This window comes from Nuphar pumila, chromosome 3 (genome assembly GCF_984573655.1).
Source record: "Nuphar pumila chromosome 3, dmNupPumi1.hap1.1, whole genome shotgun sequence".
NCBI classification, from domain to species: Eukaryota; Viridiplantae; Streptophyta; class Magnoliopsida; order Nymphaeales; family Nymphaeaceae; genus Nuphar; species Nuphar pumila.
The window spans coordinates 116,711,940-116,725,937 of NC_143251.1; the positions used below are offsets into that span (position 1 = coordinate 116,711,940).

General features: G+C 39.1%; 1 protein-coding gene across 2 annotated transcripts in view; it reads left to right on the forward strand.

Annotated features, from left to right (window-relative positions):
- The window catches only part of LOC149843407 (uncharacterized), a 42,581-nt gene extending 31,894 nt beyond the window's left edge, over positions 1 to 10,687 (forward strand). Inside the window, exon 3 of one of the 2 annotated variants that reach the window (XM_089999772.1) lies at positions 9,981 to 10,687. In XM_089999772.1, coding sequence (XP_089855898.1) covers positions 9,981 to 10,461 — 481 coding nt within the window. In that variant the 3' untranslated portion in view covers positions 10,462 to 10,687. The remainder of the gene's footprint in view (positions 1 to 9,980) is intronic. The other variant, XM_089999773.1, reaches the window with a different exon arrangement.
- Positions 10,688 to 13,998: the final 3,311 nt, after the last annotated feature.

A 13,998-nucleotide genomic window follows, 5' to 3' on the forward strand; every position in this document is an offset into this window, starting at 1 on the left:
CTTTCATGTTCTAGCTCTGGTACTGCTCGTGTTCCTTTGAATTGTGCAGGATAGCACATGACTGGAGCGGAAGCGATTATGTGACACGAAGTACGAAGAATAAAGCGTCTTTTTGCTTTTATTTTTAGAAATAGGAATTTTAATTGGGTTTGTAAATATTGCACTTTATGCCCTCTGCGAAGGGTATTCATTTGTTGTAATAGTTAGTTGTTTTTTTTTACTTTTCTTGAACACTTTACATTTCAATAATTCGGCAATAAAGAATAGTTTAGACTTGTGTATTTGAATACAACATATTCCCGTTCCCTGAGTTCGACCCAGTCTCATCCACTAGTGAGAACCGGTTTTTATTATTTGATGTCTGGTTTTCACATGTTTTACAATTAAAAATCTTTTCAAAATTACAACGATTTAAAAGAAGACATCAAATTTTTGGCGCCGTTGCCGGGGAACGGCGTAATATTAGTATTCACTTTATTGCCTAGTGTTTGTGTTGCATTTAGGTTTAGAACCACGTATGTGCATATCTTAGAGAAGAGCTTACTTTTCTGCACAGCCCACCTATTAGGATTCCCTTAGAGGTGATTGTGTACGATTGGTACCGTACACATAGATTTTATATTTCTATGCATAATCTCTTTTATGTGTAACTGCGTGGTGTTTGTTTAGTTTTTGTTGTTTTTAGTTCACTCGCTTTGTGGTTTGCGTGGTTTGGCCGCTTAGTGCGTTAGTTAGGTAGAAAACCCAAAGTTAGGACGTGTGCTGCACCGGTCTACTCTAAGGTGTACGCAATGGCTGACGATCATCAATTGATCCGTCCTTTGAGGGAGTACTTCATGCCAAATACGTATACTCCCACCTCCTGCATCACAAGACCTGATGTAGGAGCGAGCCATTTTGAGATTAAGGCCAGTGTGATTCAAATGTTACCTTCGTTTCATGGCCTAAGCAACGAAGACCCATATAGTCATATTGATGATTTTCTGGAGATCTGCTCGACAGTGCGGATCAACAATTTTGGAGATGACGCATTGAGGCTGACGTTGTTTCCGTTCTCTCTCAAAGATAAAGCTAAACATTGGCTAAAGGCTCTCGATACGGTTCAAATTACCACTTGGGAAGGAATGCAACGCGAATTTCTTAAAAAGTACTTCCTAATTGGTAAGACGAATCAGTTTCGTAAAGCCATAATCAGTTTCTCGCAGATTGAGGGAGAACAATTCTACGAGACTTGAGAGAGAATGAAAGATCTTCTCCGCAAGTGTCCCCACCACCAGGTGCCTCGTTGGCAACTGGTGCAGTATTTTTACGATGGCCTGACCGAGAAGGACAGGCAAATAGTGGATTCATCATGTGGGGGCACTTTTATGCTCAAAAGTGAGAACGAGGCCTTGAGTGAAAACACGATGCATCATAATTTGTCTTCACGGTTCGATAGGACTACATCTCTGCCTAGTGGTCCTAGGAAAGTTGGGATTTCCGAAGTTGGGTCCGAGTTAGAATTGCGTACCAAGGTTGACCAATTGACTAGGAAGTTAGATAAATTCCTAGCCAATTCTTCGAGAAATCCAATAGAAAGAGTGTGCGAGATATGTGCTAGCCCTGCACACTGTGTTGCGGATTGTCCGGCAGCGCCATTATATCCTGAATTCGTTCAGGAGCAGGTGAATGCTGCCCAAGGTTTTGCTAGACCCATGCCTGATTCGTTTACATCATCATATAACCCAGGTTGGCGAAACCAGTCTATTTCTCCATCCCATCAGCCCTCCCAGACACAGTATAGACCCAGTAACCCTTCACAAGGTTACTCACATCCTATATTTCCACAGGTTCATCCCCAGTATTGTCTACCTTCACCTCAGGAGCCCATTCCAAGTTCATCATTTCAAGAGAAGATGTTAGAAGCCTTTTCTGATATCAAGGCCACTCTTTGTTCCCGTACGCAGTCAATAGCCAAGCTAGAGACTCAAATGGGACAATTAGCTCAGACATTGAGTAGACAAAGTCAGGAGAACCTTCATAGTCAATCTGTTGTCCCTAAGGGAGAGGATTCTATGTCATTTGACTTACAACCCACTGATTCACATCATGAACAAGTCAAATCTATTACATCCCTTCAGTATGGGAAGGCGTATCACTCCACTCAGGAATCGACTCATGATATACCTGCGAGAAAAATTTACAGGAATTCATACTTAGACAGTTGTAGTCTAATTTCTATAAATATATTATTTTTCAGGCGAAGGGTAGAGTTTATGAGCGGCTGCGGGATGAGGCATCGAATCGAGATTTTGGATTTACTGTTCTAGGGATAGTTCGAGAAACTCTGATGTTAGTTTTTATTGATATTAAAATGAAATAAATGATTTTGGTTTGCTCCCCACTGTAATGTTCCAGAATGTTTAACCTTATAGTATTACTTGCTTCTGCTGTATTGAAAAAAAAAATCTTTAAAATTGGGTTAAGATTTCGGAGCGTTACAGTATATGTGGATGACATCATCCTTATAGGAGATAACATGAACGATATTGCAACTACGAAGGCTCATCTTCAAAAACATTTTGTTACAAAAGACCTTGGTTCTCTTAGATATTTTTTGGGCATAGAAGTGGCCAGGGGCAGTGAGGGTGTGGTTTTGTCTCAACGGAAGTATGTTCTGGATTTACTAAAAGAGACAGGAATGTTGAGAGCTAAACCAACTAATATTCTCATGGATAACAAAGTTCACTTGCTGGATGAGGGGTCAAAACCTCTTGATAGCAAGAGCTATCGCTCATTGGTAGGGAAGTTACTATATGTGATCGTGACTAGACCGGATATTGCTCTGGCTGTAAGCAAGGTTAGTCAATTCATGGACAAACCGACTAAGGTACACTGGAATGCTACAATGATGATACTCTGGTACTTAAAATCTTCTCCTGAAAAATGATTGTTATTCAAGAAAGGAGGCACTCTGGAGGTAGTTGCGTACTCTGATGCTGATTATGCTGGAGCTGTAGAGGAGGATTCTGTGTATTTGTGGGTGATAACTTAATATCTTGGAGAAGCAAGAAGCAAATCGTGGTTGCTAGATCAAGTGCTGAATCAGAATATAGGGCTATGGCCCAAACAACAACTGAATTAATGTGGGTTCGAACCGTGTTGACTGATCTTCAAGTGAAGGTGTCATCTCCTATGGTGATGATGTGTGATAACAAGGCAGTCACATATATAGCAAATAATCCAGTTTTTCATGAGAGGACAAAACATATTGAAGTTGACTGTAATTACATACGAGATATGGTTCAAGTTGGATATATCTCTACCAAGCATGTAATCTCTGTGGATCAATTTGCAAATATTTTTACAAAACCTCTTGCTAGGCCTAGTTTCTCAAAATGTTGTGGCAAGCTGAGCATGATTGATATATGTTGAGAATAGGTGGTTTTAGGTTAAGTTCTCTTATATTGGAGGTTTTTTGAATTTTTTGTTCTCATAAGGACTTATATGTAATTTTTCCTTTTTGCCTCTCTCTATTTAATATAGAGAGAAGCCCTAGTCTAATTAACGAGTTGAGTTTTCTGTGCAACCGTCTCTCTCTCTCTCTCTACACAGGTGGCTGCTTCCTCCTACATGGTATCAAAGCCTACGATCCTAGGAGCGTGATCTACACCAGGAGCGTGACCCACATCAGGAGCGTGATCTGCTGCAACGATCTCGAACCAGGTGTGGATTTTCTTTTTTAGATCTGATGACAGATCTAGCCCAGATCTGTTATCAGATCTAATGACCAACTTGGAAGTGATCTTCAGGTCTGGCAATAATGACCCCCTTCTCTTTATCGAGATCTGCAAAATTTTTGCCCCTTCTCTTGATCGAGATCTGCAAATTTTTTTTTGGATTGAGCAACTGATAACATTGTTTACCTTAGTATGGTTATCGTGCCCCTGTCGTGATTTGATTACCTTCGTATGGCTGTTTGTCCTTTGAAGAAATAAACTTCCTGTGTTAGCAGTCGTGATTTACAGCATGCTGTCGTGAATGTCATGGGTGTCACGCTCTCTGTCGTCAGATCTAAGGATGGAGCTCCTGTCGTGATTTCCTGGAGCCGTAACCATTTTCTTTGATTATTGTTTTTCGTGGGGTTTGTTTTGTCATCTCCTGTCGTGATTCTCTAGAGATTGACGAGTGCCTGCTGGTGCGTGCCTGCTGTGATTGATGTTCCGTGAATGACGAGTTCCTGCAGTGCCTGTGATGCTGCGTGCCAGCCGAGACTGTCATGCTTTCTGTGCTGATTGCGAGCATGTCGTGATTCTGGAATTTTTTTTTGTGTTTGCTGCGTGTGATAGAGATATGATTGCTCTAGTAAATTGTCTTCTGAAGACTTATTGGTAGTTATGCTTTTTATATGATTGGGGGAACAACAGTTGTCGTGTTCATCTGTGTTGCAACGGAATATTCTTGTTGGCCGTGGTGTGTTTGGTGCAGCTATCTCTTTGTCGTAACAGCAGCAGGAGTGATTACCTGCTGGTTGTGGACTGTTTTCTTGTTTGGAAACAACGGGGCTGATTCCTTACAGTGTTGAAAAATCTACTTGATTTTTTTGCTGTTCTAGTGAGCAGTATGGCTGAAAATTCGAAATGTGATTCTAAAATGGAACAGATTGGAGTGTATAAGGCTTTTGCCAACCCCTTCTCGTATGGCTCTTCTGTAAGGTTGAATGAAACCAACTATGCCAGGTGGTCCAGAACCTTTATGATGTCGGTATCTGGACATCGTCGAAAACACATTTTGTTGGAAGGCGAACCCACTGAGAAATTGGGAAAATATGTTACTTGGGATGAAGATAATGACATAGTTATGTCATGGATCATGAATAGTGTCGAACCCCATATTGCAGATGGATTGATCTACTATAATACAGCCAAACTGATGTGGGACAATCTTCGTGATACATACTCACAAGAAACGAATGTGAGTCGTATCCTGCAAGTCGAACAAGAAATATATAATTTGCAACAGGGAGATCAGACCTTGGCCCAGTACTATGCCTCGGTCAAAGCTGCGTTTGAAAGACTTAATTCTCACAGGCCTCATTGTTGCTCGAAGCAAAAGGATCATCAAGAACAAACCATGGTTGCTCGTTTTCTTACAGGTCTTTCTTCAGATTTCTCTGTTGCAAAAGTTCAAATGTTGACTGGATCAGATGTTCCCACTCTTGCTGATGCTTACAATCGTCTGAGTAGACTTGCTATCTCTCTGCCACAATCTCAGCAAATAACTCAGTCATCTGCTCTTGTTGTTCCATCTAGTTATGGGCGTGGAAATATTCAGAATATCAGAGGACGTGGAAGTGGTATGGGTGGCAGAGAAAAGCTTCAATGTACATTCTGTGGAAAATCTGGACATTTAGAAGATCGTTGCTGGGATAAGCATGGTCGGCCAACCTCTTCTTCATCAAAGTCATGTACTCCTAAAGCAAATGTGACTACTATCGAGGCTACAAATGTACAAAAGAATATCGCTGAAAATGAGAGTAGTATCACCCTTAGTCGTGCGGAATATGATGAGCTGATAGCTCTTCGACCTTTGAGTTCCACTCCTCCTGTGGCTGGTGTTGCATATTCAACCAGAAATCATCTTCATCCGACTGATAGTAAGTGGGTTATTGACTCTGGTGCATCCAGACATTTGTGTGGCAATTCTCGTGTGTTTTCAGATCTAAAGGATATTAAGGCTCAGATTGGAGTCTCCTTAGCCGATGGGAGCTCCTCTTCGGTTGTTGGTCAGAGAAATATTTCTATATCCTCCTCATTACAGTTGAAAAATGCTCTTCATGCTCCAAATTTTCCTCAAAGTTTACTTTCTGTTAGTTGCCTTATAAAAGAACAAAACTGTAGAGTAATATTTGATCCAATGGGGTGTCATTTTCAGGATTTGCTGAAGGGGAAGAAGATTGGTGGAGGCTATGAAGAAAATGGAATTTACTACCTACATCATCCAATGGGTACTGTTCATGCTGCAGTGGAACATTCATTCAATCCTGTTCAGTGGCATCGTCGTCTTGGTCATCCTTCATTGTCAAAGCTTCGGTCGGTATTTCCTCAGATTCCTTCCACCACATCATTTCAGTGTGAGGCATGTCAGTTGGGCAAGCATCATCGAAGTTCGTTTCCTTCGAGTCAGAGTCAGTCTAGTAATAAAGTTTTTGAACTTCTTCATGCAGATGTATGGGGTCCTAGTAAGATTCCTACTAGGACTCAGTGTCGTTATTATCTTGTTATTGTTGATGATTTCTCTAAGTTGTCATGGGTATTTTTAATAAAAGAACGATATGAAGTTCCAAGTATTATCAAATCCCTAATTCTTGAAATGAAAACTCAATTTGAATCTATTGTCAAGATTGTTCGCACTGATAATGCTCTCGAGTTTAAATCAAAAGGTCTGTTACAATTTTACCAAGATCATGGCATCCAACCCCAAACGTCCTGTGCCTATTCATCTCAACAAAATGGGGTGGCTGAGCGAAAACATCGACACCTCCTTGATGTTGCCAGGACCATTATGATTCAATCCAATGTTCCTGCGTCATACAGGGGTGATGCGATTACCACTGCTTGCTATCTGATCAACCGCATGCCTTCGTCTTCTGTGGGGGATAAAATTCCATTACATATCCTAAAACCTAATGCTCCACTTTTCTCTTTATCACCAAAAATATTTGGATGTGTTTGTTTTGTACACAAACTTGGCCCTGACCGTGATAAATTAGCCGCTCAAGCTACAAAATGCATATTTATCGGTTATCCAAAAAATCAAAAGGGTTATCGATGTTATGATCCTATTTCTCGCCGAGAGTATGTCAGTGCGGATGTATCTTTCCTGAAATCCTCTCCATATTACTCTATTTCCAGTTCCTCGCTGCAGGTTGATCCAGCTGAGTCCTTTCCATTACCTATACCTCCTTTTCCTTTGGAATTTGTGCCCCCATTACCAAACCAAACTTCATCCACTTCCAGATTTAATAATCCTCCATTGGTATATGTGCGTAGAGCTCCACTTCCGCAAGAGCCTTCATCTTCTTCTTCTCCTGAAGTAAGTTCTACTGACAATAGTGATCTCCGAGATGATGATAACAGACCTATTGCTCTACGAAAGGGGACAAGACAATGTACCTTATATCCCATATCTCATTTTGTCTCCCATGCCAGAATTGGACATCAGATGAAGTCTTTTATTTCACAGCCTTATCTGCTGAAACTATTCCTCTGAACTATCAACAGGCAGAACTTGATACTCGCTGGAAGCTGGCTATGCAAGAAGAAATGACAGCCTTAATATCTCAGCATACCTGGGATCTGGTTGATTCCTCAGTTGATGCTGACATTGTTGGATGTAAATGGGTATATACAATAAAGTATAAATTTGATGGTTCTATTGAAAGGTACAAGGCCAGATTAGTCGCGAAAGGGTATACTCAGACATATGGAATTGACTTCTTTGAAACTTTTTCTCCTGTTGCACACCATCCGTCTTGTTCTCTCAGTAGCTGTTCAGCATGGTTGGAGCTTGTGCCAATTAGATGTGAAAAATGCTTTTCTATATGGGGATCTATCTGAGACCGTTTACATGCAACAACCTCCAGGATTCGAGGTTGAGGGAGAGTGTCAGAAGGTGTGTAGATTGAGAAAGGCGATTTATGGCTTGAAACAAAGTCCTCGTGCATGGTTTCAAAAGTTATTTGAAGTGATGTCAAGCTTTGGCTTTAATAGATCAGCAGCAGATCATACACTTTTTATAAAGAAAACTAGCTCTGACATAGTTGTTATGGTGGTATATGTGGATGACATCATTCTTATAGGAGATGATGTGAAAGCTACTGAAGCCACAAAGACTCATCTTAAAAAACACTTTGTTACAAAAGACCTTGGTTCACTCAGGTATTTTCTGGGTATAGAAGTTGCTAGAGGCCGTGAAGGGATGGTTTTGTCTCAACGGAAGTATGTTCTTGACTTATTAAAGGAAACGGGCATGTTGGGAGCTAAACCAACAAATATTCTCATGGACCATAAAGTTCAGTTGTTTGAAGAAGGGTCAAAACCAGTTGATAGCAAAAGCTATCGCTCCCTAGTAGGGAAGTTATTATATGTAACTGTGACCAGGCCAGATATTGCTTTAGCAGTAAGCAAAGTTAGCCAGTTTATGAACAAACCAACTGAGGTACACTGGAATGCAGCCATAATGATTCTCAGATATCTAAAATCTTCTCCTGGAAAGGGGTTATTGTTCAGGAAAGGTGGAACTCTGGAGATAGTAGCCTATTCTGATGCTGACTATGCTGGATCTGTAGTAGATAGAAAGTTTACCACAGGATTCTGTGTGTTTTTGGGAGACAACTTGATTTCATGGAGAAGTAAGAAACAAAATGTGGTTTCCAGGTCGAGTGCAGAATCAGAATATCGGGCTATGGCCCAAACAGCTGCTGAATTGATATGGGTTCGCACTGTTCTTCATGATCTCAAGGTGAAGGTTCCCTCTCCAATGACAATGATGTGCGATAACAAAGCGGCAACATATATAGCAAACAATCCTGTCTTTCATGAGAGAACAAAGCACATTGAGGTTGATTGTCACTATGTAAGAGATATGATTCAAGCTGGTCATATCACTACCAAATACCTAAAGTCGGAAGACCAAGTTGCAGATATGTTTACAAAGCCTCTTGCTAGGCCAAACTTCTCAAAATGTTGTGACAAGCTGAGCATGATTGATATCTATGCTCCAACTTGAGGGGGAGTGTTGAGAATAGGTGGTTTTAGGTTAAGTTCTCTTATATTGGAGGTTTTCTGAATTTTTTGTTCTCATAAGGACTTATATGTAATTTTTCCTTTTTGCCTCTTTCTATTTAATATAGAGAGAAGCCCTAGTCTAATTAACGAGTTGAGTTTTCTGTGCAGCCGTCTCTCTCTCTCTCTCTCTCTCTACACAGGTGGCTGCTTCCTCCTACAATATCCATGCTCCAGCTTGAGGGAGAGTGTTAAGATAAGTCGACCACGTTATAATTTATCTTCTTAAGGTTGTCTTTTATATTTTTACAAAGAATAAGGGACCTAAATGTAATTTTTATTCTTTTGGCTAATCCCTACTTAAACAGGAGATTAGACCTAATTTCTATATACGAGTAAGGTTTCTTTTCTCTCATCTCTCTGTTCTCACAGTTTTGATCGACTCCAAAAGCTTTCCTGGATGTCAATGGCTATAATATAACTCATTAAGAGGGTACATGAAGTGGATGAACATGGTGTGGATCTTTGAGCCTGCGGCCCCCACTCCACCCACACCTGCCCCTGGTGTGCACTTGAGAATCTGAGATGTCTTTGTTTATATGACAACTCTAAGCATTCAATCATCACTATTCATACATTTTGTATCCATCAAATTTTATGGAAAAAGCAATTCAGTGTAAGTTGAACTGGAGAGCTTGATGTCTTTGTCATTTCACAATCTGGTTTTTCTTTATCTTTGATTCACCGACTGCATCAAGAGATGCCTCAACAGGCTTGCATTGGATGCTGAATTCAAGGTGACCACTTAATATACATTAGATGTGTCGTTGTGGATCACCCCATTCAGTTCTGGACAACCATTTGCTACCAAATGTAGGTTAGTCCAATTCTCTCTCTCTCCTGTTTCATTTGTCATGACACATTAAGGTTCTTATAAGATGATGTAGAGACGCAAGTGACCACATAGATAAGGTTGAACGGTCCGGGTGGCTTTCTAGACCTATTTCTTGTTACTTTATTTTTCTGTTTGGTCAAATTGATTGCACTACCATTTGCATAGCATATTCTCTTTCTTTTATCCACAGCTTTATGACAAAATTTGAGTGTTGAAAAAAATGACCCAATGCTCGCATTGGTTTGCTTTTTACTTTATATCTATTTCTCAAAATATTGGTAGCTTCCATGTAACCAGGCAGTTTCTGAATTCCAATGCAGCAGCTCCACTGGCAGCAACAAGGAATCTGTTGAGAGCAGATTCAGCTATGATGTTGACACAAGCAAGGTGCAGCTTCTAGAGGCCCTTTGCCATTCTCAAACACGAGCAAGGAAGGCAGAAGATGCAGCCCAACGAGCGCATTCAGAGAAAGAGCACATCATCAAACTTTTCTTCAAGCAAGCGACACACCTCTTTGCATACAAGCAGTGGTTCCGGCTTTTGCAGCTAGAGACCATTTACCTGCAGCTCAAATGCAAGGACAATGCCATGGTGCCATGGGATCAGCTCTCTGCTCTCTTCCCTTGGCTGTCTCCAAGAGGCGAACCGTATGGACAAGCTTGGAACAAGAAGAGGAAGAGAGGTGGCATTCACAAGTATGATGTTGGTAAGTTTTCCTTTGCAGTGGCACTTGGATTGAGTCTTGCCGGTGCTGGACTGTTCCTAGGCTGGACCTTGGGATGGTTGCTGCCCACTTTCTAGATGCAACTCAAAGTGATTCATGCACACTCTTTGCCATGCTATATGAATATTTGGCACCATAGATATATGTCTTTGCCGTGTATGTATTTGTAAATCTTCTTTGTTATGTATATAGGATTTGGACTTGTAATATGTAATTGTGTATACTCTAGATTTAACACCTGTATGACTACATGAATGTATATGAGAAAATATGCTCACAGAACTTTGTACTTTATTCATTAAGCAATTTGTTAAATGCTTTACATTACCATTTTACCAACCTTTCATGATTCTTTGGTTTCTGTCAAGAGAACCCTCTTTTCTTAGTGGTTGATGTTCATTGCACAAGTTGGATAAAAGTTGACTGGTTATTTCTTATGCCTATCATTCTCAGTTTATGAGTAATTGAGAATTATGACATTGGGATCTTGAAACTGGAGAGCAGTCATACCTTGGATGTGTTTTATGTTTACTTTTTTTTCTTGAGGTCTTAATGGAGAAATGATCCCAGGGTTTGCCTACGTTTTCATATGTAGCTGTTTAAATGTTCATTTGGCGAGTCGGCTAGGTGTATTGGCTTATGGCGTTGAGCTTAAAGAACTGGGGTGTGTGTCCCTTGTTGCAGGGTTGAAGCCAACCGGAAACTTCTCTCGGTAGGCAGAGAGGGAGTACTCGTAAGAGTTTTACACTGCAGGCACCAAAGCAGGGCTACAGTCAACATGGCACCTCTCGGCCTGTAACAGGGCATCTGAACCTTAATGGTGATTTCTCCTCGTTATCAGAAAAACATAAAAAGGCTCATTCTTGGAAGCATGAATTGCACAGAATTTCCTTCCTGATCCGAGCCCCTATCCAGCCAAAAAATCTATTAGTGTCACCTGCATAGCTAAAACCAGTTAGTTAATGCCGGACGCCATCTAGACAACACCGAGTGACAAACAGTACAAGACCATAAGTGTGGAAGGCTAAGACCAGCACAGTCAGGTCTTCGATCCTGGGTGGGTTTGTCTGTAATAAATGAAGAAAACACTAAGCACCAAAAAGTTGATGCCATTCTTGCCTCAGATTAAGAGCCAGTGGACTCTCTGTTCTGTTGTAGAGCTGGGTACGTGAGAAGTCAAAGCTTGTTGACAACCGAAAGAGGTGATTCCTTAATGGTCGATCTTATATAGGTGCTGAAAGATGCTCTGATTCAGCAACATATGTGCAAACCACTGAGAAATGCACACTGAACTGCCTCTTATTGTCATTTTATATAGTATCAGAAAACCATGTTACATGGATACAGATACGACACAGATTCAAAGCATGAATACGGGTTTTAGACAAAAGGTAGGACACAAGGGCACATATATATATATATATATATTTAAATAACTATAACAGAATATATCACAAAAACTATTGAGAATATTATATTTAAGGTTTAATATAACATTAAACTAGTTGAATTTAAGTTTAGATGGATTCAGCCTTGTTAAAATGATTAAAATATTCTTAAAAGAATGATATTTTAAAAAAAATGTATGATTACTTTTTTTTATAGACAAGGTAAATTTGATAGGTTCATAAAGTAACTTTTTTGAAAAAGGTGTATAGCTTTTTATTTTTGTTCGAAGTTTAAAAGACCTATAATGCCCCGAAAAGTAATCATGTATTTTAAAATATTATTATTTTAAAAATAATTTAATAATTTTGAAAAGGTTGAATCATTCTAAAGTTAAATACAACTAGTTTAATATTAAATTAACCCTTAATAAAAAACACAAAAACTATTAAAAATAAAGGGGCTGTCAATCTCTAAAGTGGCAAGAACTAAACAAGAGTTTGTTATGCTCCACCCATGGTTTTAAAACTCGTTGACTTGTCACTCGGCTCGTCCTTGAGTGACCCGTGACTCGGCCAGGTCAAATTGGTAACTCAGTTGGGTCATGTTAACTTTAAATTATATATATATATATATATATTATAATATTTTATCAATATATTATAAATAATATATACTATATAATATTTTTTATAATATATTTAATATATAATTTTATTAATATATGTATAACTATATTTTTATATATAATATATATATTTATATTATGTTTCATATAATATATGTAATTATATATAAAATATATTATATATGTATATATGCATGACTCAACCATGACTTAGTCGGGTCAACTCGATGACTCAGCCGAGTTTTGTATAAAACAAGTTTTTTCTCATCTTTTATCCGACTGGGCGATCCGAGCTGAGTCAACCAAGTCACTGGGTTGACCGGACAAGTTTTTTAAACTATGGCTCCACCTAAGGGAAGCCTGAAAGAGATGCCTAAGAAGGAAAGTGTTTCGTCCAGGAGGTGTGAACTTATTTTGATAGGAAAGACACAATTTTGCATTTATTATGTGGGCAGCCCCACTATATATTTCTTATGGAGATGTTTGTTTCTCTCTTTTTAAGAAAAAGGAGCCTCTTTCCTATGAAAGAAGGTCTCTTTCATAGGATAGGGCATGAAACAAGCATCATCTAAAATTTCCAGCCTTTACTATTACTATTGGCTGCATTGCCTCGATGCAGGTTTATGTGCTTCAAGTCTCCTGCATTATTCTCTTCAAAATGAAAAAAGGAAAGCCCATTCTCTTATTAAACCTAGACAAGTTAACGGACTATAAAGTCCTGAGTTTGTAAAATAGGCGTGCCTAGCTTTTCTGAAATTGTCATGTACACCTGATATTGGAGAGGGCCGTCTCGCCGAGAGCAGGTTCCTTTCTTTTGATGTTAAGAGAGAAATGTCCGATTTCAGGGTCGCCAAGAGGTGTAACATTGTCAGTGCTCTATTCCAACCATAGTCATAGATATAGGCGATATTTTTAAAATATAACTGTAAATTCATAAAACAATATTAAAGATAAAATATCATGATATTTTGAAAGTATAAAAAATTTATCACGATCACGGTATTATAGTTACCTTTTACTTTTTAACTTATTTTCTATATCTTTACATTTTTTCTTTCTTTTTATATTTTTTAGTTATTTTTTATTATATAAGTATTGTATTACATAAACATGGATTTTTTTTCTTATTTTTCTTATTTTTATATTTTAAAAATTTTTTAAGTACCTAGTTTTTATCAAGATTTTTCTGAGATTTGTTAACTAAACATATATTATCACGAGAAATTACCTTACCGAGATATAGTGGAGACCGATATTTGTGATTATGATTCCAACACCCTTGGACTTTGTGTAAAACTTTAGAGGTATTCTCTTTTTTTTAAGCTCCTACCAAACTGACGGAGCCCTCTATTTTTTTTTTTTAAAGGCAAGCTGGGGTCAAGAAGACCCCTACCAGTTATACAACTATACCATTGGGTTTTGAACCTGCAAAGTCCCAACACAAGGTGACATGCATTAGATGCTCAGAGCCCCTCGGTTGGTGGAGCCCTTCTTTGGATCATGAGAAAGCTTTACTTTATGCATGAGATGCACCTTGCTCGTTTTGAACTCGAGATGTCCATCTTAAAACAAATCCAGTCACCCCTAGCTTAGTGTGCAG